The sequence below is a fragment of the Castor canadensis genome, chromosome 11, assembly GCF_047511655.1.
Source record: "Castor canadensis chromosome 11, mCasCan1.hap1v2, whole genome shotgun sequence".
Lineage (NCBI taxonomy): Eukaryota > Metazoa > Chordata > Mammalia > Rodentia > Castoridae > Castor > Castor canadensis.
Window position 1 is genome coordinate 109,844,886 of NC_133396.1, and position 25,728 is coordinate 109,870,613.

General features: G+C 49.2%; 2 protein-coding genes across 21 annotated transcripts in view; one reads left to right on the forward strand and one right to left on the reverse strand.

Annotated features, from left to right (window-relative positions):
• The first annotated feature begins 176 nt into the window (after positions 1-176).
• Positions 177-14,928, forward strand: Sema6c (semaphorin 6C). 12 transcript variants are annotated; one of them, XM_074048145.1, is made up of 21 exons: positions 177-449; positions 2,364-2,413; positions 3,174-3,263; positions 4,102-4,273; positions 6,803-6,917; positions 7,210-7,273; positions 7,431-7,487; positions 8,065-8,166; positions 8,372-8,462; positions 8,673-8,792; positions 8,973-9,061; positions 9,573-9,790; positions 10,071-10,202; positions 10,456-10,608; positions 10,843-11,016; positions 11,299-11,445; positions 11,740-11,817; positions 11,936-11,991; positions 12,153-12,197; positions 12,535-12,630; positions 13,061-14,928. In XM_074048145.1, exons 4-21 carry the CDS (start codon positions 4,156-4,158, stop codon positions 14,098-14,100), a joined length of 2,895 nt encoding a protein of 964 aa, XP_073904246.1. In that variant the 5' UTR covers positions 177-449; positions 2,364-2,413; positions 3,174-3,263; positions 4,102-4,155; the 3' UTR covers positions 14,101-14,928. The 12 variants fall into 12 exon arrangements, with proteins under 12 accessions (XP_073904246.1, XP_073904243.1, XP_073904250.1 ...); XM_074048142.1 differs by having other exon boundaries at positions 177-445; XM_020155834.2 differs by lacking the exon at positions 177-449 and adding an exon at positions 1,400-1,708.
• Positions 14,929-15,749: 821 nt separating this feature from the next.
• Positions 15,750-25,728, reverse strand: part of Gabpb2 (GA binding protein transcription factor subunit beta 2) — a 34,739-nt gene continuing 24,760 nt past the window's right edge. For 8 of the 9 annotated variants that reach the window (XM_074048159.1, XM_074048155.1, XM_074048153.1 and 5 more), the window contains one exon: positions 19,981-25,668. In XM_074048159.1, the coding sequence (XP_073904260.1) occupies positions 25,369-25,668 (300 nt within the window). In that variant the 3' untranslated portion in view covers positions 19,981-25,368. Of the gene's footprint in view, positions 17,671-19,980; positions 25,669-25,728 lie in introns of those variants that run through there. The other variant, XM_074048158.1, reaches the window with a different exon arrangement.

Below are 25,728 nucleotides of genomic sequence, written 5' to 3' on the forward strand. Positions count from 1 at the left end.
TGTCTCGGGTCTCGAGCTCACCCTCCCGGTTCGGCCCTCTGGGTGGACTGTGCTTCTGACTCCCCGCCCCCGATCAGTCCTATTGGCGGAGAGGTGGCGGGAAGGCGGTGTCTGGCCGACCTCTGAGGATGCGATTCGTTGTGGCGACCAAGAGGCGGGTTGGAGGTGGGGCCGGCCAGGAGGCGGGCGGGGCGGCTGGGGCCGAGCCCAGAGCTCCGGGCGGTCGCATTGTTTTCCTCCGCGGATCCGCGGCGGGAGTAGGGGCTGCCGCTCGGACCTAGGGTTCTCACAACCCCACAGCGCCCCGGAGCCCAGATCCCAGTACCGTCCAATAAGGACGCTCATCGCACCTTGCCAGAACCCCAGCCACGGATTGCGAACTCTGCTCAGCGCGGAGCTGCCGGCCGCCAGCTGCGATCTCGCTCCTGCTGACCCGGATCTCCGAGCAAGTACTCCTAGGCAGGGATGGGGCTGCAAGGAGGTGGGGAGAGACCCCGAGGGCCGCAGGCCGGGGTCACGCTCCCAAAGTGTTAGAGGGATCCGGGAGGGTTCCAACGCTCTGTGTGCCCGTCTGACAGAGAGGGTCAGCGGAGTTGGGGTGCTCGGAGGAGGAGGGGACATTGCCCAGCCCCGTCACTGCACTGTTATGCGCAGGGTCTAGACTCCTCTTCCCCCTGATCTCTGTCGGTGTCAAGTCTCGCTAGATTGAGGAGCACTAAAGGGGATTTACAGAGGAGGGTGGAAAGGCTGGTCCCTTGCCTCCCAGGGAGGGAAACTAAGGCTCTGAGACCCGCGGAGAACCAAAGTCTCTCGATATCCCTACGGGGATGGGAAAGGGGACGAGTCGTTCGGGACTTTGGTGAGGGCTGCATCTCCGTCCTTGTGCTAGTAGGAGTCTGAGCACTCTCTTGAGGGACTGGTTTGAGTGGAGTCGGGGAATGGAGCCCCGAGGAAACATCGGTCCCAGCGCCCATCCCTTTCCTTCACCCCATTCGCCCCGGGGCTTTATTAGACTGGTCTCCCACGGAGGAGAGCAGAACTAGCGGTTGCATCCAGGCTCACGGACCCGCTCGGCGCCGGCCTAGGGCCCGCCCTCGTCGGTTCCCAGCCTCTGGCCCTGTTTCCCTGGCCTGGGAGACCCGCCTCCGCTCCCCTACTCCAGCTCCCATCCCCACTCGGTCTGCGCCTGCAGGCCCCTCCAGCCCCTCCTCCCGCTAACGTGGCTCTGGGACCCGGTCCCGGCCCGGACTCTGCTACCCGCCCCTCCTCGGAGCCCGGATCCAGTGAGGGGGAGACACGTCGAGCCCCTGGCCCGAGGCCCACCTCACGCAAAGCTCTAGACACCTGGATTATGCTCGTTGGGGGCTGGGTTGGAGGGAGGGTGGGTGCCCAGCGAAGGGTGGTGGTGGGGGGAAGGTCTTGAGAAGGGAACGCGCCTGTTCTGCTAGGCTCCTTGGCGCACCTCCGAGCCCCCTTGAGGAAGGTGGACTGGGGCGGACGAACAGCCCGAAGGCTTCCTGCTATTGTCCCCAGCCCGGCCTCCCCTATCCCTTCCCCACCTCTGCTTGACGGTGACTATGACCTCGGCCACTCCCCAGAGGTGGCTGCCCCGCCAGGAGAAGAGAGAAGGGCTGTTTCCTCCTCCCAGCAAGGAGAGGATCTAGAAGGGGAGACAGAGTGGCCAGGTCTCTCCCTGGGATTCCTCCAGGTCTCAGTAAACCTCACCCCAGGCCAGGGGTTGGGTGGGAGCCATCCAGATGCTGCTTCCCCCAAGCAGCTATGGAAAGCCCTCTTAAAGATGTATTACAGTTGCGTCTAGTGGGCCAAGAGAAAGGCCAACCAAATGTTTTTAGAGGCTGGACTAATCCAGTCTAAAATGTGCGTGGGGGGCGGTGTGAGGAGAGGTTGGATGGAAGGGAGGAAGGGCTTGCTTTCTTATGAAGGAAGGGGCTGGGGGTACTTGCTATCAGAGCATTTTGCCTGGAAATGAAGAGCATGCAAATGAGATGCAAATTAGCCTCTATTGTCCCTAGCTAGGGCGCTTTTGCTAAGAAGGCTGTTGAATTATGAAGGTTTTAACATGGGAGTGGTCGTCTTGCCCCACAAACTCTCCCAATCATCCTTTACACAAGGCTGTCTCTGAAGTTACAGGAGTTTCTGGCTAGGGGCCATCCCCAGCATGAAACTGGCAGTACCTTTGTAACCAAATTAAATGTCATCATAGTCCACCCCACCCCCAACCCAGCATCTCCCCTATACTAGCCTCAACAGACTTTTCCTGATTTTTCACATTTACTTTTAAGAGATGCGGTAAGGGAGGTCTAACTCAATCTCTTCCCTCCTTTTGTCCCTTCTTTCCTCAGGTCAGAGGTATCCTATCCCCTTCAGTCCCCCACAGGACTCGCCACCCCAGGTAAGGAAAGGGTAGGGGATGCAAGCAGGTGCCGCCAGGGAGCAGGGAGAGGGTCTGGCTGTTTTCCTCACTTGCCAGAGACCAAAGTTGTTTCCAGGGTGAAGATACCAGTTGCCCAGGGCAACTTGGGCGGGGGGGCAGTAGGGGAACATAGGAGACAAGCTGTGTCCCTTTCTCTCACCCTGGGAGCACAGCATCCGGAAGCACAGATGGGAGAGGGAGGAAGGCTCGGCCTTTCAACACCAGAGGGTCGTTAGCTAGCTGACTGCTCTGCCCCTGGGGAAGGGGTCATCATTAAGTGTTCCCACCCCCTCCCCTCCTCCAGCTCTCTTGGGCCCAACCTGACGTCAGTGCCTCCCCACCAGTGATGCTGGGTTGGGGGTGGGGGGCACTTGGATCCTGGCTTCAAGAGTGGAATTACTGGGGAGATAGAAGGGGCTGGATCTTAACCCTGGGGATTTTTCCTTTAAGGGACATGGGATGGGGAACTAAGGCTCGTTGTGATCTGTTCACAAAAGAAAGGATTCTTACCCTTCCTGACCTGATTTCCAGAGCCTCCTCAGCCCCTCACTTCAATTTCAGGGAAAGGCAGGAAGCTGGTGTGCACTTCCCACTGTGGGTCCAGCCAGGGTCAGCTGGCAGGGGGGAGGCTGATGAGTGGGAATGAGACTTGTCTCACGATCCCTTCCACCATATCCATCTTTTCCTGGACTTCGGGCTACAATTGCCTGTCATTGAATTATTTATATTTCAATTTCAGAGGCAGCCCAATGAGAGAAGAAAGGGAAAGAGGGGCACGTTCAGCCATTCCGCCTCACCGGTCCCTTCTATCCCTGGCTCCTCATAGGGGGTGCGTCTGCTCTCCCCCCCATCAAGTTCATGCACTGATTCTTAGGAGCCAGGGAGGGAATAGGGGGCTAGAGAGGCTGGGAGGGGGCCCAGTGGTCGAGGAGACAGCTGCAGCCAGAGCTAAATTTAGCCTCTGATCTGGCTTTGATGCAGATTCATTTTTGGCTAAGACAGCCCTCCTCCCCCCCAACCCCAACTCCCTTCCTGCCCAGCTTCTTCCCTAGCAGTGGGGAAGGACCCCTGAAGTATGAACTTGGACCAGGACAATGACCCCTAGGCTGTCTGCCCCTCATTCTGTTCTTCCTCAGCCCTAGAGAAGACCATGGCTGCCATACAGCTAGCTGCCTCTGCTTGGGTGCGGTGCCTGCATTGCTCCCATGGTGCCATGGGGGTCTATGAAAGAGGAGGAGTTGACTAGGTGCCCTCTGCCTCCTCCCTGTGCCAAGGAGTCACTATTTATAATTTTAAGGCTTCAATGTCTAATTATAGCTGAGAAAGGGTTAGCATGAGGGGGGCCAGGAGGTGTCACCTACCGAATGTCCCAGACACAGTCAGGAGAGAGGAAAGGCTGAGTGAGAAGGCTGGGAGGGGGAGCTGGTATGTCCCGTCTTTACCTGGGGTCATGCTGCCAGGCCTCACACCAGCCAGTTTGGGCCAGTTGGAGAGGGAAGAGCCTTGAGTGACAGTGGCAGCTGGCTGGGACTGGGGCAGTTCAGCAGAGAAGGTCCTTTCCCCCACCCCACAAGGTCTTCTGGGGATAGACCTGGGGAGGAGCCTGTGTGCAGCAGGGGTGGAGGGAACGGGTCCCTCCCCCCACCTTTCTCTGTCTCCTCTTTCAGGGCCAGCATATGGGTGAGGGGGCACACCCTGGGGCCTGAGCCGCCCCACACAGGATGCCCCGTGCCCCTCACTTCATGCCCTTGCTGCTACTGCTGCTGCTGCTCTCACTTCCCCATACTCAGGCTGTCTTTCCCCAGGACCCCCTCCCTCTGCTAACCTCTGACCTGCAAGGTGAGTGCCTTTTACCCACCTTGACCTTCTCTGAGCAAGTAGAAAGTGGAACAAGGTGCAGGAAGGCTCCTAGCCTCCAGGAAACTAAGAGCCTGACCAATCAAGGGGACCAAACAGGTAGAGCAAGCTGGTACCTCAGGTCAGTTTTTTCTCATCTCTGGGCCTCTCAGTACTTAGAAGCAGTGTTGTTAGGTGGTTAAGTGTTGTTCGGTAATCCCAATACTTGGGAGGCTGAGGCAGGAGGATTGTGAGTTCATAGCCAGCCTGGGTTACATAGCAAGACCTCTGTCTCAGACCTGGCACATGTGACTCACTCCTGTAATCCTACCTACTTGGGAGGATCGAGTTTCGAAGCCAGCTCGGACAAATAGTTCTCACGACCCCATCTCCAAAATAACCACAGCAAAATGAACTGGAGGTGTGACTCAAGTGGTAGAGTACTTGCTTTATGAAACCCTGAGTTTCACCAAAAAAAACAAACAAAAACTGAGCTCTCAGCCAGACTAAACCTTAGCTGATTTGAATCCCTGTTAAGCTGCTCAATAGCTGTGTGACCTTGGTTAAGGTTATCTAACCTGTCTACCTCAGTCTACTCATCTGTAAAATGAAGGTAGTCTACCTCATGGAGTTATTTAGAGAACTAAATGGGGTAATATATTTAATATAAATGAAGTGAAGCACTGAGAACAGTCACATAGTAAATGCTTTATATTTGTTTGTTTTTATTCTTACCTACAAAGTGAAGGCCTGGGATTAATTCATATGCCTCTTACCTCCTTTTCCCACTTGTACCACCAGTAAGCCTAGGTCTTATCATGATAGAACTCATAGCCCACTTTTTCTAAGAACCTTTATCTATTTGCAGGTTCCTGTTAAATATTTAGGGGTTTTGTTGTTTTTGTTTGGTTTTTGTTTTTTTGAGACAGGGTCTCATTATGTAGCCCAGGCTGGCCTGGAATTTATGATTCTCCTGCCTCAACCTCCCAAGTGCTGGGATTACAGATGTGTACCATCAAACCCATCTATATGTAGGATTTAGAATAATTTTAAAGATGGAGGAGCTGTAGTTGGGTCATTAGGATTAATTGTTGGGGGATAGATAAGAATAGCAAACACATGTGCTAGATGCAGTTCTAAGAACTTTATGAATGATAAATCATCTAACCCTGAGCATCCTGGGCTTCCTTTTTTTGTTTCTTTTTTGCACTACTCAGAGCCTCATGCTGCTAGGCAGGTGCTCTACTGCTTGAGCCACTCCACCAGCCCTTTTTGTGTTTTTTTATTTGTTTCTTTTATTTCTGCTTTTTTTCTTATTTGGTTTTTTTTATTTATTTATTTATTTTTGCATGTGTGTATATGTGTTGGTTATTTTTGAGGTAGAGTTTTGCTTTATGCTCAGACTAGCCTGAGCTGTGATCCTCCTGCTTGTGCTTCCCATTATAGCTGGGATGACAGGCACATGCCATCATGCCCAGCCATTGGTTAAGATGGAGACTTGTGAAAACCAATCCTCGGATATCTGCCTTTCCCTCCTCCCCCATGTTTGCTTCCAGAGTAGTTAGGATTACAGGTGTGATCTGTTGTGTTAGCTCTGAACTTCCTTTGAACACTCATAACTGATTTCCATGATCAGACCAGGTGAATGACAGAATTGGTTAGAAGAGGCAGAAACCAGGTGGAGTGATTCAAATGGTAGAGTGCCTGCCTAGCAAGTGTGAGGCCCTGAGCTCAAACCCTCAAACCCCAGTACCTGCCCCCCACACCGCAAAAAAAAAAAAAAAAAAAGAAAGAGAGAGAGAGAGAGAGAGACAGAAACCTTGGAGGGCTGAGGTGGCCTGTGCAGAGTCTTGGGGGGAGGATGCAGAGAGAGTGAGCTAGGAGAAATGGAGGGAGTAAATGCTCCAGATGGGACAGTGTGGGCCTGAGAGGGAGTTTGTTGTCCCAAGAAGAAACTGGGCTTAGCTCTGAAGTCAGACAGACCTTGATCTAAATCCTGGTGCCTACCACTTCCAAGCTAAATGAGCTCATGTAAATCTTTTATTGTCCTGAGATTCAGGCTCCTCATCTGTGAAATAGGGCCAATGTTGAGTGCCTAGTTCAGAAAGTTGATGTATTAAATGAGACAATACAGCTGGGTGCCAGTGGCTCATGTCTGTATCCTAGTTATCTAGGAGGCAGAGATCAGGAAGATCACAGTTGAAAGCCAGCCTGGGCAAATAGTTCAGGAGCTCTATCTTGAAAAATCCCTTCACAAAAAAGGGCTGGTAGAGTGGCTCAAGCGGTAAGAATGCCTGTCTAGCAAGTTTGAGCCCCTGAATTCAAACCCCAGTGCTGCCAAAAAAATAAATAAAATTCTAACTCAGTGCTTGGCAGAGATTAAGTACTCCATGCTATTGGTATTATTTTTGCTAATGGCCTTACTTCACATCTCTACTCTGTCCCTGGCTAGGTTTCATGTGGTTGGAGAGGGAGGTGGGTTGAGGGTAGTATGCCGGCTGCCCTCAGTACTCCACCTCTCTGTGCCTCTAGGTACTTCTCCATTATCCTGGTTCCGGGGCCTGGAGGATGATGCTGTTGCTGCAGAACTTGGGCTGGACTTTCAGAGATTCCTGACCTTGAACCGGACCTTGCTAGTGGCTGCCCGGTAAACTGGCCGAGGCACAGTTGTGGGGCAGACATGCATGCTCCTGGGCAGACATGGGACCTGCATGGCCACTGCAGCATCTTGCAGGGGACACATGCAGGTGCACAAGCCATGGGACATGGACATGCTTGGACGCAGAGCACAAATGCCAAGGCATGGAGTGAAGGGGAGGCTAGGGGGTAGGAAGTCTGTGTGGTTGTCCCTGAGCAGGTGACTGTGGGTAAGGTGGGGGCTAAGGAGCTCGGGTGAGGTGCCTTGGCTTCACTCTGATCCCTCCTTACTATCCCGTCAGGGATCATGTTTTCTCCTTCGATCTTCAAGGCCAAGAAGAAGGGGAGGGGCTGGTGCCCAACAAGGTAAGAGGCTGTGTGGGAGGAGGTGCAGACATGGGGAAGAGGCTGGGAAAGAGTCTGATGGGCGCCACATGTGTGGAAGAAGAATCTGAAAGGCACTACAATGTGAAGAAGGGTCCAGGTTGGCTCACAGTTTTCCCTCTTCTATTTCTCCCTTCAGTATCTAACATGGAGGAGCCAAGATATGGAAAACTGTGCTGTACGGGGGAAGCTGACGGTGAGGAATGGAGGGATAACTGGAGGGAAGGAGCAGCTTCCCTGCCTCCAGCTTCTGCCCAAGGGTCCTCTTCCATGGCCAAGTTCTTACCCACTTTTCCATCCCAGCCCACAGAGCACAGTGGGAAGGAAAAAGAACTTATACTTTTTAGTTCCCTTTATACGCCTCAGAAAAAAGAAAAGTGAGGCTCAAGTCGGGTGCCTGTGGGTCACACCTGTAATCCTAGCTATTCAGGAGGCAGAGATCAGGAGGATTGGGGATCGAAGCCAGCCTGAACAAATAGTTCTCGAGACCCTGACTCAAAAAAAGCTCTTCACAAAAAAAGCTGGTGGAGTGTCTCAAGATGTAGGCCTTGAGTTCAAACTCCAGTACTGCAAAGAAAAAAAAAAAAGAAGAAGCAAATGAGGCTCAGAGAGGCCAAAGGACTTGCCTGAGGCCACAGGGCTCACAAATAGCTTAGTTTTGACTTTATCCCACATTGCTGTAACTGGTTCAAGGGTAGTAACCTTACTTTCTGTGACCCCTAATCCCAATACAGGGGTCCTCTATCACTAACCTAGAATTTCGGGTTCTCTAGGACGAGTGCTACAACTACATTCGTGTCCTCGTTCCTTGGGACTCCCAGACACTCCTGGCCTGCGGAACAAATTCATTCAGCCCTGTGTGCCGCAGCTATGGGGTACAAAGGAGGAGGGGGGCAGAACAGGGTTGGGAGAAGAACCCAAGATGAGCAATCAGTTTGATGGGAAGGGAGTAGGATCTGGGGTCAGGAATGCAAGGATCCAGAGGGGTTGGGGAAGGAGGCAAGGGGGCAGGAGGGAGTGGGCTGCGGAGCCAGACTCCAAGACTCCAGGGTTCCAGGAACCTCCTTCCTCTGCCCCCAGATAACTTCGCTGCAACAGGAGGGTGAGGAGCTGAGTGGGCAGGCTCGATGTCCCTTTGATGCCACCCAGTCCAATGTGGCCATCTTTGCAGGTGTGCACTAGGGCATATGAGAAGCAGGCTTGTGGCTGGAGGGAGTTCCCACCCTAGCTCCTCTACCAACTTGGTCTTTCTCCTGTGTCCCTGGGTGGAGGGTTGAGGTAGGGGGAAGGGCCAGGCCTAGGTAGGAGAATGGGTGGCCCAATAAGAGGCAGAATACAGATCCCCAAGCCCTCCCCTGACCCCACCGACCCATCCCTCCAGAGGGTAGCCTGTACTCAGCTACAGCTGCGGATTTCCAGGCCAGTGATGCTGTAGTTTACAGAAGCCTTGGGCCTCAGCCCCCACTTCGCTCCGCCAAGTATGACTCCAAGTGGCTCCGAGGTCAGGCGGGCCTGGGGGAGAGACACTGTTCCTGGGGAGGAGGTGCAGAGGGAGGACTTTGGGGTGGGGGGCAGGCAGATGGTGTGGTGGCATGTTCATGTACGCAATGGGAGGGGGTGCGGGACCAGGAGTTTCTGAGCAGGTACAAATGATTTTCCGTACCCTTTCATATCCACCTAGAGCCACACTTTGTCCATGCCTTGGAGCATGGAGACCATGTCTACTTCTTCTTCCGAGAGGTCTCTGTGGAGGATGCCCGGCTGGGGAGGGTAAGGAGGTGGGCACTGGAGGTGGGTAACTGGAGGGTTCTGCAGGAGTTCCTGAGGAGCCAGTTTGAGTCTGGGGAAAGCTCTTCACCCTAATCTTCATAACACAATCCCCTGGACTCCAAGCCTCAACTCTTGAGTGTTCCCCAGCTCTGCCCCCACATCTGAAACTTAACATTTGTCTCTTAGCATGGTGCTTTTCTTTCTTTCTTTTTGTGTGTGTGTGTGTGTGTGTGTGTGTGGTACTTGGGGTTGGACCCAGGGCCTTTCTTTACTACTTGAGCCCAGTTTTTAACTAATTTTTACTAGCATATATACTACAAAGGGGTTTCATGTTGATAATCCTATAGATGCGTACAGTGTACTTTGAATAAGCTTACCCCTCTATTATATTCCCTTAGTTCCCCTTCCTTTATCAAACTATGTTTGGTGGGCTTCACTATGCTAACATGGTACCCTAACTCACCACATTCCTCTCAGCCCCTTGGCTCTCTCCACTATTCTCTTCCCTCAGGTGCAGTTCTCCCGGGTAGCCCGGGTGTGTAAACGTGACATGGGTGGCTCACCTCGGGCCTTGGACCGCCACTGGACATCATTCCTGAAACTTCGGCTCAACTGCTCTGTCCCCGGGGACTCTACCTTCTACTTCGATGTCTTACAGGCCTTGACTGGGCCTGTGAACTTACATGGCCGCTCTGCTCTCTTCGGGGTCTTCACCACCCAGACCAATAGGTAGGTACTAGGCTTACTAGTGTACCCAGTCTGTCCCTTGCCCTGCCAACATCCAAACTCCCCTCTCAAAGTTTACAGATTGGGTCAGTGAGGGGACACTCCAAACAAAGCTAGTTTGCTGTCTGCCCACCTTTTTTTCTCCTAGCATGGCACCCATTGGCTGCCCCGCCTCAGTCTCTGCCTCTTCATATGGTGCATGAAGGGTAGCTACCACTTCTCACCTGGCAGGAGCTGTGAGTTCCTTTCAGCATCTGTCCTGCATCTTTTCTGGCTCCCTCAGCATCCCTGGCTCTGCAGTCTGTGCCTTCTACCTGGATGATATTGAGCATGGGTTTGAGGGCAAGTTCAAGGAGCAGAGGAGTCTGGATGGGGCCTGGACCCCTGTGTCTGAGGACAGGGTCCCCTTACCCAGGTACTCAGGATGGGGGTGACTTTTGTGGGGGCAGAAGCAAGTGGTGTGGGTTTGAGAGGAGGAATAGGGTGGTCAAGACCTGTGGAGAAGGCTGTAGTGGGTTGGCAGTAAAATTGCAATAGGGAAGGGGAGTGGTGGTGTGAGTATCTCTGTGGAGGGGGCGGGGTCATGATGTGTAAGACCACTGTGGGGATACGCCTAAATAAACCCTGGCTCCCTGCCCTAAGGTGGCCCTTTCCTATGTGCTCACCAGGCCAGGGTCCTGTGCAGGTGTGGGCGGAGCTGCCTTGTTCTCCTCATCTCAAGACCTTCCTGATGATGTCCTGATCTTCATCAAGGCTCACCCTCTGCTGGACCCTGCTGTGCCACCTGCCACCCATCAGCCTCTCCTAACTCTCACTAGCAGGTAGGGGCCATGAAACACTGACCACAGTCTCCTTCCTTCAGCTATTCTTCTTTCTCTGACCCCCACAACTCACATTGGTGGGAGGAAAAACTCATGAAGGTAGAGGGAAAGACCTAAGAAGGGACCTGGAGTGTGGTAGAAGGACGCAAGAGTGGGAACCAGGACCTGAACTCTCCTTAAAATGCTCAAGCTTTAACTAGACAGGTTGCCCTCACCAAAGGTCTATTGCTCCAGGGCGCTACTGACCCAGGTAGCTGTGGACGGCATGGCTGGTCCTCACAGTAACATCACCGTCCTGTTCCTTGGCTCCAATGATGGTACAGTACTGAAGGTGCTGCCCCCAGGGAGGCAATCTGGGGGATCTGAGCCCATCATATTGGAAGAGATTGATGCCTACAGCCCCTCCCGGTGAGCCTTTGGAGGGCAACCCCTGTAGGGCAGAGTTAGGCTGGGAGATGGCAGATGGGAATGTGGGAATGGGTCGGGAACACCAATGATGGCTTTGCTGGGGCAGGAGCTGTGTGGGGGGTAGAGAAAGGGGCTGATGAGAAGGCCTGACAGTGTGCTGTGCAGGGTGATCCCATGGGTTGTCCTCCATAGCTTGTATACCTCCCCTCCTGTTCATCAGTACTCTCAGGGGAAAAGGTAGCCTCTCCTGCCACATTCTGATTCCTTCCGGCCTCACCCTAGGTGCAGTGGGAAGCGGGCAGCCCAAATGGCACGACGGATCATAGGGCTGGAGTTGGACACTGAGGGTCACAGGCTTTTTGTGGCCTTTTCTGGCTGTATCGTCTACCTCCCTCTCAGCCGTTGTGCCCGGCATGGGGCCTGTCAGAGGTGAGAAGGGCCTGAGGCCAGGGGCTACCTGGCCAAGCTTCCCGAGCCAGCAGGAGCACAGAAAGATCCACAGGTGTACCAGGTGGCAGAGAAATGTGAGGGATTGGTTAGAGTGAAGGGTACCTTGGGCATTCTGAAGGTGAGCAGCAACCAGGATCTGGAGTAGAGACTGAGATGGATGGGATGGGAATATGAGGTTGAGAGCTTCCTGTAATCCAGGGTGAAAGTAGAAAAGGAATGTGACTGGAGTCGGGGGTGGGGGTCCCAGCCTCACATGACTCATTTTTCCCCTAGGAGCTGTCTGGCTTCTCAGGACCCTTACTGTGGATGGCATAGCTCCAGAGGCTGCATGGATATCAGGGGACCTGGTGGGTAAGTGAGGGGCCCCTGGATTTCCTGAGAATAACATTCTCCACAACTAAGAAAGCAAGCCAGGGCAGGGGTAGGAGGTGGGTATGAACTGCACTGAGACAAGCCTTTTTTCCCCTAGGGCTGATGTGGACCAGGCTGGGAACCAGGAGTCCTTGGAGCATGGTGACTGCCAAGGTAAACAGAAAGGCAGTCAGAGCTGCTCATGGCTGTGATGGCCACAGATGGCATCCCATATTTGCACTTTTGTCTTTTTTGCCTTCTGTGGCACAGTCATCTACATCAGTTATTCATGAAGCTTCCTTCTGTCTCCATCTTCACTCTTGTCTTTTACATAGATGGAGCTACTGGGAGTCAGTCTGGTCCTGGGGATTCTGCTTATGGTGAGTCAGCTTGTCCCAGCTTCTCTTTCCCTTGATGCGTCCCACACCCAAGTCTGTGCCAGTGGGCAGAAGCAGATCAGCACCCTGAGCACTCTGAGTCTCAGAAAGGATACCTAACATACTCAGTGCCCAGCACACAGTAGGGTGCTTAATAAATAGTATTTAAACAAATAAATGAAAGAATGTCCTGCATGGTGAACCCTTCCACGCCCAGGGGAAAGTAGAGACTGCAGTTCTGGACTCTTGGGTTCCAAAAAGGGGTGGGGAGGACTCCTGAGTGGGTGTCAGGGGCAGAGAGCAGGAGCCTCACTGGCTCTGACCTGGTCTCTGTCACTAGTGCTTCTGGGTCCTGGCCCTTCCCTTGAGACCCCCAGTCCCCCCAGTGATGCCCATTCTGGGCCCCAGTCTTCCACTCTTGGAGCTCACACTCAGGGTAAGGGGGCTGTCTGGGAGGGACAGGAGTGAAGTGTGGGGCTGCTGATTCTTGGAGAATTCTAAGCCTGGTGCTGACTGGTGTTGAGTGCTCACTAACTAATGCCTGTTTGGAGCCTCCTCTCTCCAGAGCACGGCATCCCAGCCATCTTACTTCTGCACGGGCAGTTTGGCAGTTGTTCTGGGCATGGCTACAGGAGGCCAGAACTGGGCTGGGGATGCCCCAGACTCATGCTCTAGCCTGTGTGTGAGAGGAACTGCGCTGGGTGGTGTGTTGATGGGTCAGGAAAGTTGAATCCCTTGATGGAAGGTCAAGGCTGTAAGGAGGGCAGCAGAAGAGATGTTAGACCTCGAAACTTGCCCTCTAGGCCCAGCAGCATCCTGCACCGCCTTTCCCAGGCTGAGCCTCCCTCCTCCCTCTCGGTCAGCAGGCGTGCGCAGGGACCTAGCCCCAGCCTCGGCCTCCCGCTCTGTCCCCATCCCACTCCTCCTGGCCAGTGTGGCTGCAGCCTTCGCCCTGGGCGCCTCAGTCTCTGGCCTCCTGGTCTCCTGTGCTTGTCGCCATGCACACCGACGTCGAAGCAAGGACATCGAAACCCCAGGGCTCCCGCGCCCTCTCTCCCTTCGCAGTCTGGCCCGACTGCACGGTGGCTGCCCAGAGCCACCGCCGCCGTCCAAGGACGGAGACGCGGCGCAGACGCCACAGCTCTACACTACCTTCCTGCCTCCCCCAGAGGCCGGACCCCCGCCGGAGCTGGCCTGCCTGCCCACCCCGGAGTCCACGCCCGAGCTGCCGGTCAAGCACCTCCGCGCCAGCGGGGGTCCCTGGGAGTGGAACCAGAACGGGAACAATGCCAAGGAGGGCCCGGGCCGCGCGCGGGGCGGCAACGCGGCGGGCGGGCCCGCACCGCGCGTGTTGGTGAGGCCGCCGCCGCCAGGCTGCCCGGGGCAGGCGGTGGAGGTCACCACCCTGGAAGAACTGCTGCGCTACCTGCACGGCCCGCAGCAGCTCCGGAAGGGTGCCGACACTTCCCCGGCCCCGTTTACCTCGCGGGCGCTCCCGCCGGAGCCGGTCCCCGGCCCCACCTTATTCGCTGACTCCAGTGGGCTCCCCCGGGAATGCGCGCCGCCTCTGAGGCTGGACGTGCCCCCCGAGAGCAAGTGCGCGGCTCCCACCGCGCGGCCCGCGCTCTCCGCCCCGGCTCCCCGGCTGGGGGTCGGGGGAACCCGACGGCTGCCCTTCCCCACCCATCGTACGCCCCCTGCCCTGCTCACCCGAGTCCCCTCGGGAGGACCCTCCAGGTACTCCGGGGGACCGGGGAGGCACCTCCTGTATCTGGGCCGACCCGAAGGCTACCGTGGCCGCTCCCTGAAGAGGGTGGACGTCAATAAATCCCCGTTGTCCCCAAAGCCTCCCCTCGTCGGAGCTTCCCACCAGGCCGTCCCTAATGGCAGCCATTTTAACTTTTAAAGGGAGCTGCTCCACGGCCTCACGTGGGGCCCGCACCCTCCAAGGCCGTGAGTTTGACGCTTCTCCAAGGAAGATCACCGCCCTCTCGTTCCGCACCTCCAGCCTTCCTGGACGCTGCCTCCCGGGGTCCCTTCTCGCCTCGGGCTTATTTATTGACTGTCTTTCCCCCTGTCCTCGAGAGGGGAGTGGGAGGTGAGAAGCTGGTCCCCTCAGTGAGCCAGCATTTCAGGGGGACCTGGCCGACTCCCACTCCTCCCTCCCTTCCAGCCAAGCTGCCTTAACTCGCTCCTCCGGGCTTCCTCCACGGACTGGGCCCCGGGCGGGCCGCATGGCGGGCGGGCGGGCGGGCGGGCGGACGGGGCTGGGGTCACGCGCGCGTTGTGTACAGAGTTCTCGGGCCTCCTGGGACTGGGATGTGCCTCCTCCTACCATGTAGGAGCCTCCGCTTCCCAATACAGCTGTGTCCCCGAGCCGCTGCCTGACTTTCCTCGCGGTGGGGGAGGGGAGGGCAAGAGCCGGGCGGCTCTCGCTCTAGGCGCCTTTGCCCCCGATTCTCTCCGCCTTCATATTGGCCCTCAGCGCTCTCCGGAGTAATTGGATGTCTGCAGTCCCACCGGGGTTAATCAGCAAAGGTTTTCTGAAGGAAGTAAGCGAAGAAATGGTGCGTGGGGATGAGCCAGGGCCCAGGAGACCGGCGAAAGAGTTTAGGTGGGGTTCGGGGAGGCTCGCAGGGTAAGTTTCTGAATTGAGGCAAGGGACTTTTTCCTGGCTTATTCTACGGGGAGGGGGAGGAAGCATTTGGAGAAATAAAATGAAGCTGCAGTGTGATTTGAGTTTCACATCAGGAAATCTTGTCCTAAAGAGGACTGGGCTAGAAGAGTTTGAGTCGCTTTGAGTAGGCTGCGAACATCTGCAAAAGATTTGCCGGAGCAGTTCCTCTTTAGGTGGTGGTAGGGGGTGTAGAGAGCGAGTATTTCATTACACGCATGCGCAGTCGTCCCCGCCCCGCTAGGAGCCTCGGGGCCGCAGTGGAGCCCGGCGCGCTGCCGATCAGCGAGCGTGTGCCTGTCGTGATGCTCCATTACTCGGGTTGTTGCTGGCTATGGATACCTGTTCATTACTCTGGGTACCAATGGGAGGGACGACGGGACCAACTGCCCCGCCCACCGCCCTGGCACTAAAGATGCTTAAGGCCTGGCGCAGGCGGTGCCTGCGCTGGCGGATTTCCAAGTCCAATTTTTCGCCGGCGCGTGGCGGGAGTATCCGCCCAGTTGGAGCCGTAGGCCAGCTGCCGTTGGCGCCTCCTGGAGGTCGGGCCAAGTCCTGCAGCTAGGGAAATCCCAGCTCCTCTCTCCTGTAGCTTCAGTGTTCTTGATGGGGGAACTGCTGAGAACAACTGCGCGAAGAAGCTGGAGATTGTTTCTGCCTCTCCACCCTTTACTATTGGAGATCGTAACTCTGCCCTAAGCCTCGTTTCCTCCTCTGAAATAATAGGATTGCTCAAGTACTATAATGTGCAAACGCTTTATAAAGGAGAAAGCATGAGATACTGGCTCCTCCAAACTCATGTTTAGGCTATTCCTAATTTTTCGATCTGCTTTTACTAGGTAACAGTTTCTCTTTGTATCCTTACAAATTTCATTTATAGATTTCCTTCTCAAAGTTTTTATTTATTCCTTTCGGTACTGCGTTTTGAACTCAGGGTCTGGTGCTTGCTAGGCAAGTGCTCTGCCATCTCCCTCAAAGTTTTTAAATGTCCTGGAGTTCCTCAAATCTGTTAAGTTTGGTCAAATTTGCTTGTCCTCTAGAATTTAACCTCTTTTTGCTTGGCACTTTTTTTTTTTTTTTTTTTTGCCACTCCACCAGCCCTTTTTTGTGATGGATTTTTTTGAGATAGAGCCTTGTGAACTAGTTGTCCAGGCTGCCTCCAGCCTGGCTTCGAACCACGATCCTCCTGATCTCTGCCTTCTGAGTAGCTAGGATTACAGATGTGAGCCACCAGCGTCCTGCCATGTCCAAATATTTTCAGTCTGTGGTTGATTGAATCCATAGATCTGAAACCCACAGATATGGAGGGGCAACTATACATAGAAGGGAAATTTGATCTTGTGATTTTTTTTGCAGGCAGCAGCAACTTACATGTTTAAAGTCCAGGTTGTAGTTTTAACTATAAAGGATGTTCATGTATTAGTGTGTATGAGTATAGTGACTTGCCAATAGGTCTAAGCTAAATTCTCAGGTTAATAGAAGCAAGTAAGTTGTAGTGAGAACAGCAGTCCTTGGGCCCTACTATTTGCTTTGTATGTGACCTTAATAATTCACCAAACCTCTCCTAGCCTCAGTTTCTTCTGCAGGCATGGAAAGAACATATGCTAACAGAGGTTTGTAAAACACCATATAAATATGTGGGCTTAAGTGCTTTGGGCTGGGGATGTGCAAGGCTCTTGAGTTCCACTGCCCACACAGCAAAACAGAACCCTAGGGCGGGCTGGCTGCGTGGCCTGAGTTCAAATTTCAGGGCTACAAAGAAAAAAATAAATCCAACAAAACCCTAAGTACTTGAGCCAGATGTGGTGGTGCATGCCTTACTCCCAGATAGTAAAAAGGATTTTGAGACCCTGTCTTAAAAAAAAAAATTGCTTTGTGGGAAAGTTATCTGCCTCAAATAAAGTAGGCCACTACCAAGTATACAATTCATTATTATTCATGAGATACACTTCTTGACAAATTATAATAGTGAATAACAAAGGGGATGACTTTGAAAAATTGTTGATGACATTGGGATAAATATGTCCTCAGGAATCTGTTTCTTTTTTTTGTCCAGTACTAGGGGTTGAACTCAGGGCCTCATGCTTGCTAGACAGACACTCTTTCACTTGAGCCACTCAGCCAGCCCTGCTGACAGTTTTTAAAAATCAAAATATTAGCTCTGGGCTGGAGACATAGCTTAAGCGGTAGGGAATGGCTCCCCTGGCTAATAAGTGCAAAACCCTGAGTTCAAACCCCCAAATACAAAAATTAGCTCAAACTTTGCTTTTAGAAAAAACAGAATGTGTTACTGCAGTGTGGCTTAAGTGGTAGAGTGCCTGCCTAGCAAATGCAAGGCCCTAAGTTCAAACTGCAATACCAAAGCAGCTGGGCATAACCCAGCTACTCAGGAGGTGGAGGTAGAAGGATCTGGGTTCCAGGTCAGCCCTAGCAAAATTAGCTAGAGACCCTACCTCAAAAACAAACTAAAAGGCTGGGCACCAGTGGCTCACGCCTGTACTCCTAGTTACTCAGGAGGCAGCGATCTGGAAGACTGCAGTTCAAAGCCAACCTGGGCTAATAGTTTGTGAGACCCTATCTCAGAAAACCCTTCACAAAAACAGGGCTAGTGGAGTAGTTTAAGGTGAAGGCGCTGAGTTCAATCCCTAGTACTGAAAATAAAGAAAACCCAGGATGCACCAACAGGAGGATAGAGTCATTATCCTTGGGGATTTCTGATTTCTCAGAGGCCTCCTAGCAGGTTATGGAGAAACGAGGGCCCCAGCAGGCAGAGTCCATCAGCTTGTATAAGGCTTTGGGGACCTGAAACACAAAAAGTTGCACAGTCACAGGGCTGGAAAAGCTGTTAAACATCTTGGTTTCTTTGGGGGCTAAGTCACAAGGGCCTGAGCTATTACTGTCTCAGATTTGTTGTTCCTTGATGCCATCATCCCATACTTGGAAGAGAGGAGGGAGGAAAATATTCATTTAACAAGCCAGTCAAAATGAGCCAGATATGAGTCACTCTGCTACTTAGTCCAGTAGTTCACCCTTCAGATCTGTTAGCTTGTAAGAGTTTAAGGTTATACACGTGAGAGCAAGGTTCAAGTACCTGGATAAAATATGAAGCCTATGAATTCAAATGATCACCTACCTTTATCAGGGATATTAGACAGGGTTCCAACAGGAAACAGATGACATGCTCAAAATGATGAAGGGCTATTATTTTTTTGGTGGCCCTGGGGTTTGAACTTGGCTTCACACTTGCTAGGCAGGCACTCTACCACTTGAGCCACTCTGCCCAGCCCCTGTGTTTGTGTGTATGTGTGTGTTGGGTATTTTTAAGATACAGTCTCAAGAACTGTTTGCCCAGGTTGGCTTCAAATAGAGATCCTTTTGATCTCTGGCTTTCTGAGTAGCTATGAGTACAGGTGTGAATCATTGGCAGCTTGAAGTTGTATGACTGAGCAAAGACACAACTTGGTTTTGCAATTGTATAAGGGTAATACCTTGCAAGAGAGAGATTTATTTTATTGCCCAGACATGTAGCAAAAGTTTAACGAATCATCACTTTTCTGGTTTTTTTTTTTTTTGGTGGTACTGGGATTGAACTCTGGGAATCCCGCTTGCTAGGCAAGAACTGTACCAACCATACTCCTAGTCCAACATCACTTTTAAAAATAAGAATCTTTCTTAAACTTCAGGACTAGTTATAGGGTCAGAGTGTAGCCTCACACTTTGTTCAGTGGTCCCCTATAATCTTAATTTGCCCATATCTAGTAGATGTCTTGCACAAAACATTTATAAGTGTAGTTATTTCCAGATTGCTTTCATGTCAATCTTCTGTGTTTTCTACCTAGTGACCTCCTGGGAGTACAGAGATCTCATTCACAGAGAAAGAAAATCTTAGGAAAGCTGCCCTCATTCATGTTTTTCCCATGATTGAAGAATATCACAGGCTGGAGGAGTGGCTTAAGTGGAAGAGTGCCTGCCTGGCAAGCACAAGGCTCTGAGTTCAAACTCCAGTACCACCACCAATATATATATATATATATATATATATATATATATATATATATATATATAAAACACACAAAAAAATTCAGCAGAGAACTCTAGGTTTTGAGCTCTCCAGTTCCTATTAACCTCCCTGTCTTCCTGGTGAAGCCTCTCACCAGGGTTTGAAATCAACTACTTAGTTCTTTCTTCCTCAAGTTCCTGGCCTTTTTCTTTCAGCACAAGGATTTTATATATATATATATATATATATACACACACACACACACACACACACACACACACACACACACAGGCAGTTCTGGTACCTGCCTGCCAGAAGTATCTTGTAATTAACATTTGCATGGCACTTATTGACTATATATATTTACCAAAAAGCAATTTACCTATGTAGTTTAGAACATGGTAGGTGTTTAGTTTCCTAAATAATGACTTTGAGAGCTTGCCCAGAGATTCTCATTGTTGAATGCAGATATTTATATGTCCTTGGTCTTGGTTTCATCATCCTTTTTTTTTTTTTAAAGCATCCTTATTATCTGCCAAATTGCTTAAAAAAAAAATTCTTATTGCCAATGGAACAACTCTTGAGAACACCATACACTCTAGAGGAGGACACCCTCCAGCTAGCCAAATCATTCCACTCAATCTTGGCTATCTATGGGATTGTGCTATTACTAGACTGCTCCTTATATTTACTTAGTAAATGTGTGCTGAATTTGGACTGAGAGAGCAACACCTTATTAACGAAGAATAACTGAGAAGCCAGCAGAGCAAATCCACTCTTTCCAAGCCTTTCTAAGCCTGATATTTTCTGCCCTGTATCTCAGCACTGACTCCCACACAAGACAGAACATTTTACTTCAGCTACGGTTCTCTTATCTTAGTTGTTTGCTTTTAGAGAAAGGGGTGACAGAAGAGGGAGGGAGGAAAATATTCATTTAACAAGCCAGTCAAAAGCTCCTCCATTCTCATTTCAGTTCTTGCCTCACCTTGCTCTGCCTATCAAGAGTGCCAGGCTGAGGGGTAGTGAGATGAGGAAAAGGCAGAGGGTATGAACAGGATCAGTGTACATATGATTTTTGCCTAAGTGATGATGAAAAATAAGCCAATGACACATTTTATTAAGAAACCTCTTTATTTTAAATGATAGTACAAAAATTGTATTTATAATATATAATATAGATCTGTATAGATAGATATATGTACATACATAAATGCTCAGTCACACACAAGTTTGCTCATCAGAATCCAAATCCATTTTATCCTTAAAAAAAAGAAGGGTTTTCCTAAAAAATTACTGTACATAAAGCTGTCATATAACCTGAAAAACTGAGAAATTATGAAAGGAATCCAGGGGCAACTGCCCTCCCCCTGCCATAGCCTTGGCCTTGGCCAAAGCCAGGGTACAGAATTGCTACCATTATTGTTGACAGAGCAAGATGCTGAAAACCAACTGAGAAGCACAAATAGAGGGTGTGACCTTGATTAATTCTCAGAAACAAATCACCTCAGAATAAACAAACTATGTAGTAGGGAAGAAGGGGAGTGGAGAGAGAAATGATAAGACCCATGGGTTAGAAATGACCTACTAATTAAGTTCCAGTGCCTGGGAAAGCCTAAATGAGATAAGAACAATGGGATCACAGAAGCAGAAGTGGTGGGGTGAGGGGAAAGGAGAGAAAGATAGGGAATCACAATTTCCTGCTATTAACAAGCCAAATTGCTACAGCAGAGTCCAGGAATGTCACCCTACCCCCTAATCCTAGAGAGGCTTTAAAAAAAAAAAAGAAAAACAGGGCAGCACCAGAGGCTCAATCCTATTGAATTCTAATTCTCATCCTTCTCACTCCTGGTCTCTTAAACCTTTTTTTTTTTTTTTTTTACAATTGTGGTACTGGGGTTCAAACTCTTGCCAGGCAGGCACTCTACCACTTGAGCCACTCCACCAGCCCACTCCTGGTTTCTTGTTAAATATATTGGCATAGGAAATAAAGTACTAACTCAGAAGGGGGAAAGAATCAGCACATAAAATGGAGATAGATAAGAGCCTAAAGTGCATATGGGTGACCTTGACATGTATTCCATTCTGGTCTGCACAAGGAGTAGAGAATAGCAAGTCATTCTCCAATAAACTGGGGGAAAACTGATTTCTACTCACAGTAAGGCTCACTAAATGCCTTAAATCTTTTCCCTCTGGAGGACTCTAATGTTAGGTAGGAGACTGCAACAGAGCTTTCTCAAAATGAACATCATTTCTCAAAATGATGAGATTTGAACCAGGAAAGCAGATATATAGAATGTCTATTCATAGTCCCTGTCTGTATCTGGGGTTTCTTTCCTGTTCAGAGGTATAAGGGATTTTGTGTCTAGTTTCCACAGGAGTGAAAGGGAAGGCAGCTCCCTCTCTATCCCTGACACTGCTTTGATGATGTCATCACATTGTTTGCTAAACATTTTTTTTTATTTATTTTTGCAGTGTTGGGGTTTTAAGTCAGGGCCTCACACGTGCCAGCCCTTTTTTGTGTTGGGTATTTTTGAGATAGGGTCTCAAAACCTATTTGCCCAGGCTAACCTCAAACCATGATCCTTGTGATCTCTACCTCCTGAGACGCTAGGATTACAGGCATGAGCCACCAGTGCCCGGCAACAATTCCCTTTAAAGCCATATACTGGCTCTCCCTGGGGCCTTACCTCCTGGGTTTCTCTTTCCTGCCAGTCAGAGAAGGGCAAAGTAATGCTTTTTCTTCCTCCATCCATTCAGTGCCTCCAAAACCCCTCTCTATATGTTTAATGAGATTAAAAATTTCCAGGTTATACCAGGTAATTTAGAGCTGAACTTCAAATAAACAAAGAGAAAAGTGGGAAAATTCATATGTATTTACAAACATATACACTAACATACCCCCAGCAAAAACATATAAAAATGAGCTGGTCATATAATCTCTAACTTTAGCTAGAGAGTCATCTGGTAAATTTGTTTCTTTTACATCAATATAAAGAAAAATCGATGTGTATGCCACAGATTTCTAACATTACTAAGCAGGCACAAAAATTTAAATAATACAATAGTAAGGCTGAAGAAGAGGGAAATGCAAAGTAAAAAAATAACTAAATATATATGTGACAAGAAAAAAGACCATCTTTTAAAGGCACTGAATTCGAAACAAAAACCCTAAAGCCAAGATCTTTCAGATCTCAATCAAGGTAACTTCAGTGTTACAATTAAGAGCTCTCACAGAGGTAGGAATGGGAAGGGAACGGACATTTATACATTGACATAACTAATCTCCCTGAAACTAGGGACAAGCACAGAAGTATTAAAATTCTTTTTTTCCTTGTTTTTGGGGAAAGGCTTAAGACCAAAATGTAAATGTAGGGTCAAAATTCCTAGTATTAATCCTGATATTGCTAAAGCAGTTTTATTTTAAAGTAGACATCCATCCTAAACTCCAGTTTCTTCTGTCCAAGCATCAACTCTGGACACTGGAACACTTGTCTATTTAGTTTTGTTTTTTGTTTTTTTTTTTTGGTGGTACTGGTGTTTGAACTCAGGATCTCATGCTTTCTACCACCTGAGCCACTCCACCAGCCCTTTATTGTGTTGGATATTTTCCAGATAGGGTCTCATTGAACTATTTGTCCAGGCTGGCTTTAAACTTTGATCTTCCTGATCTCTGCCTCCTAAGTAGCTAGGATTAGAGGTATAAACCACAGGTGCCTGGCTGACCTCTAAATCTTGATCTTCTTGCTTCAGCCTCCAGAGTGCTGGGATTACAGGCATGTACCACCAAGTCTGACCCTTCAATATTTAATTTCTAACTACTTGAAGGCATCCTACCTCAACCATCCTCTCCATGGCAATATAAATGGAGATCAAATCTTACTTCCATTCTCTGGGATGGTAAACAGTTTATTCTAAGTAAATAAAAATTAATACCTGTTTCCTATGTACTCCCTTTCAGACATTTCCCTTTTTCCCCTCAATACCCCAGTTTCATCTCTAACAAACCCCCTTCTCAGAGACCCCATTGTCAAAAATAAAATGGCCTGTATTAAGAGATTTTTGAGTGGGAACATATCTTCTAGAGTTCTCCTGAAAATGGAGACTCTATATGCTTAGAAGGGAGTGTTGGATAAATATTCCCCATCCCTGATCAGTAACTACCCCAACAAATGAGGTGGATGGGCTTGGATATATTCTGCAGAGTTACCTTCTACTCTGTCAGTGGTGGAGGAGTGGCGGGGGGATAACATATGTACTAAGAACATAAGCAAAAGACATCGAAAATTATGCTTGGTCCCTCTAGTCAAGCTAAGGCTCTGAAATGCCACATATAGCAGTGTATTGTTAGCACCTGATTCCCAAAGGGACTCAGAAAAACAATGCAATCATGAGCAGGATAATTTGACAGCAGATACCACAATTTCACCCTTAACCTTACCTAGGCTGTTCCACTGCATTTCCCTGTCATTCCCAACAGCCCAAAATAATCCCTGATCATCTAGGAAGTGCTGGGTACTCAGTTCCATGGCGAAAACCTAGCTAAGGTAGTGAGAAACCAAGATTAATTTCCAAACTGATGCTTTTGTCTATAAACCTCTAGTAGCCAATTCCATTTGGTAAATTTATTTTGGGGAATTACATTTTCAGTCTATTTTGAGTCCAAAATGATTTTGCACTTCTAGAACACTGCAACAAATTACTTCACTAGTCAAGGTAAATAGAACCATGTTAACGGTTAAGTTTTTTTTTCCAAATTAAAAATTCATGTTTCCCCCGTGATTGATAATTAAGAAAACCATATTCTAAACGGTCATTCAAATGTTTACTTGGCTCCTCTCCCTCTGGTTTCTTCTAATTTACAACAAAGCAAGCAAGCAAGTCTAAAATGATGAGGGCCCAATTTCAAAGGCAATAACCTCGGCTATGTAACCTCTTTTCAATCTTTCTCTCTCTCTCCGTCCATACATTCCTTTTCGTTTAAAAAAACTTCATGCTGACATACAAAGGAACACTTTCCAAAAGTCTCTGGGCAGAGGGAGGAGGCATAGTGGGAGAGAAAGGAGGAAGTCAGACAAAGCAGTCAGACTCTTTGGTTCCTTTATGGCACTGATAATTGTTATTCCCTTTGTCAACAGACACTAAGCACCTCTAAGGCACAAAACTCTGCACTAGGCTCAGAGCTTAGAGAGACAGAGCAATACTCATGAAACCAAATGGAAATAAAACTATACATTATCAACCTTCCTTGCTACTGCCTTCTCTTTTTCTGCATATAAAATATCAGCACCACAGAAAGCACATGTGTCCTAAGTGACACCAAAGATTAAAAAAGTCTTATAAAATTAAAGAACTTAAGCTTGATTTTATATAAATAAATGTCTGGAAACAAGTTGTTCTGACAACAGATCACCCTTCTGATTTCAATTTTATAAAATCCAGCCACACAAAGTTTTTATCTCAAGACCAAAGTTTCATAGCCCCACATGTCTCTTTTTGGCCACTTTCCAACATTCTGGAAATACAGCCTGGACAACTTGGATTTTATTTACAACACTTCTCCAACATAAACATGCTTTCTTTCCAGTTTTTTAAATTTTGCTTTCAGGGTTCTTTTGTTGTCATTTTTTTTTTCCTCCTTTTTTTAGATGTGTGGAGCTAGGGACTCAACCCAGGGCCCCATGGGTACTCACTCTTACCTCTGAGCTATGACACCAACTCTATTTCAGTTTTTTAAATTGGCATCTGAGCTATGGACACACAATGGATACAACTCTATCAGACAGTCATAAATTTTTTTCTTTCTTTTTTGAGGTAAGAGTCTTCATAGGTAGCCAAGGTTGGCCTTGAACTGATGATCCTCCTCAGTCTCCTGAGTGCCGGGATTACAGGTATGCACCCACCATGCTCAACTCATAAATTTCTTTTCAAATGAAATTAACTTAGGATAGATAGGAGTGCCTAATTCTTTTCTCTTCTTCTAACCTCTCTCCTAATCAGTTTCATAAATGTAAGGTAAGTTTTCAGGTCACTTGAAAATTTTCAGGCATAATTATTAAAAGTTCTTGGTGTGTGAGTATTAGAAGTATCTTAAAACTTTCAGATATTTCAGTTATTTAAAAAAAGCAATCAACCCACAACATTCAGCACTCTTTTACCTCTATGCTTAAAGCAATTATGTAAGCTGAGAAATCTGATCCTTATTCTTTTGGTCCTTTAGAAGAAGTGTTCCCTAAACATGGATTTTAATTTTCCAGTTGCATATTAGAGCATTGCTAAGCTCAAATATTGTACCCTGTTATAGTTTTTTTCTTAAGAACATTCTTTTTTTTTTTTTTCAGTACTGAGGATTGAACTCGGGCTTCATGCTTGCTAGGCAGGCACTCTACCACTTGAGCCACACCTCTAGCCCAACATTCTTAATTTTTATATAATATTTGCCCTCTGAATTTTCTTCTTAAAAGGAGTAAGATGCACAAAGTGCAAGTTGTGGCCTTTGCATGTTAAGATGAAACAGTTTCTATGGAAACTCCAGTATGACACTCTGTGGTCCCTCCTGACCTAGTCACTTCTGTTTCTCTTTCTTCTACCTCTCCTTCTGTCACTACTACAGCATCCACCTCAGCTACATCTTCAACCATGGTGAAATCAACTCCATTGGGTTGCTGTCGGGCCATCGCCTCCAACTTAAGGCGGTACTGTTCTGCCTCTTGCTCTTTCTTCAGGAGCTGGTGTCGGTATTCCTGGGCTCTTCGATTGGCCTCCTGGAGTTGCTGCTGTAGTAGCTCTCTTTCACTGCCTTCCTATAAAGTAAACCATGTCACCACCAGGTAAGAATTCCCAATTATAGATTATCCAGAAAG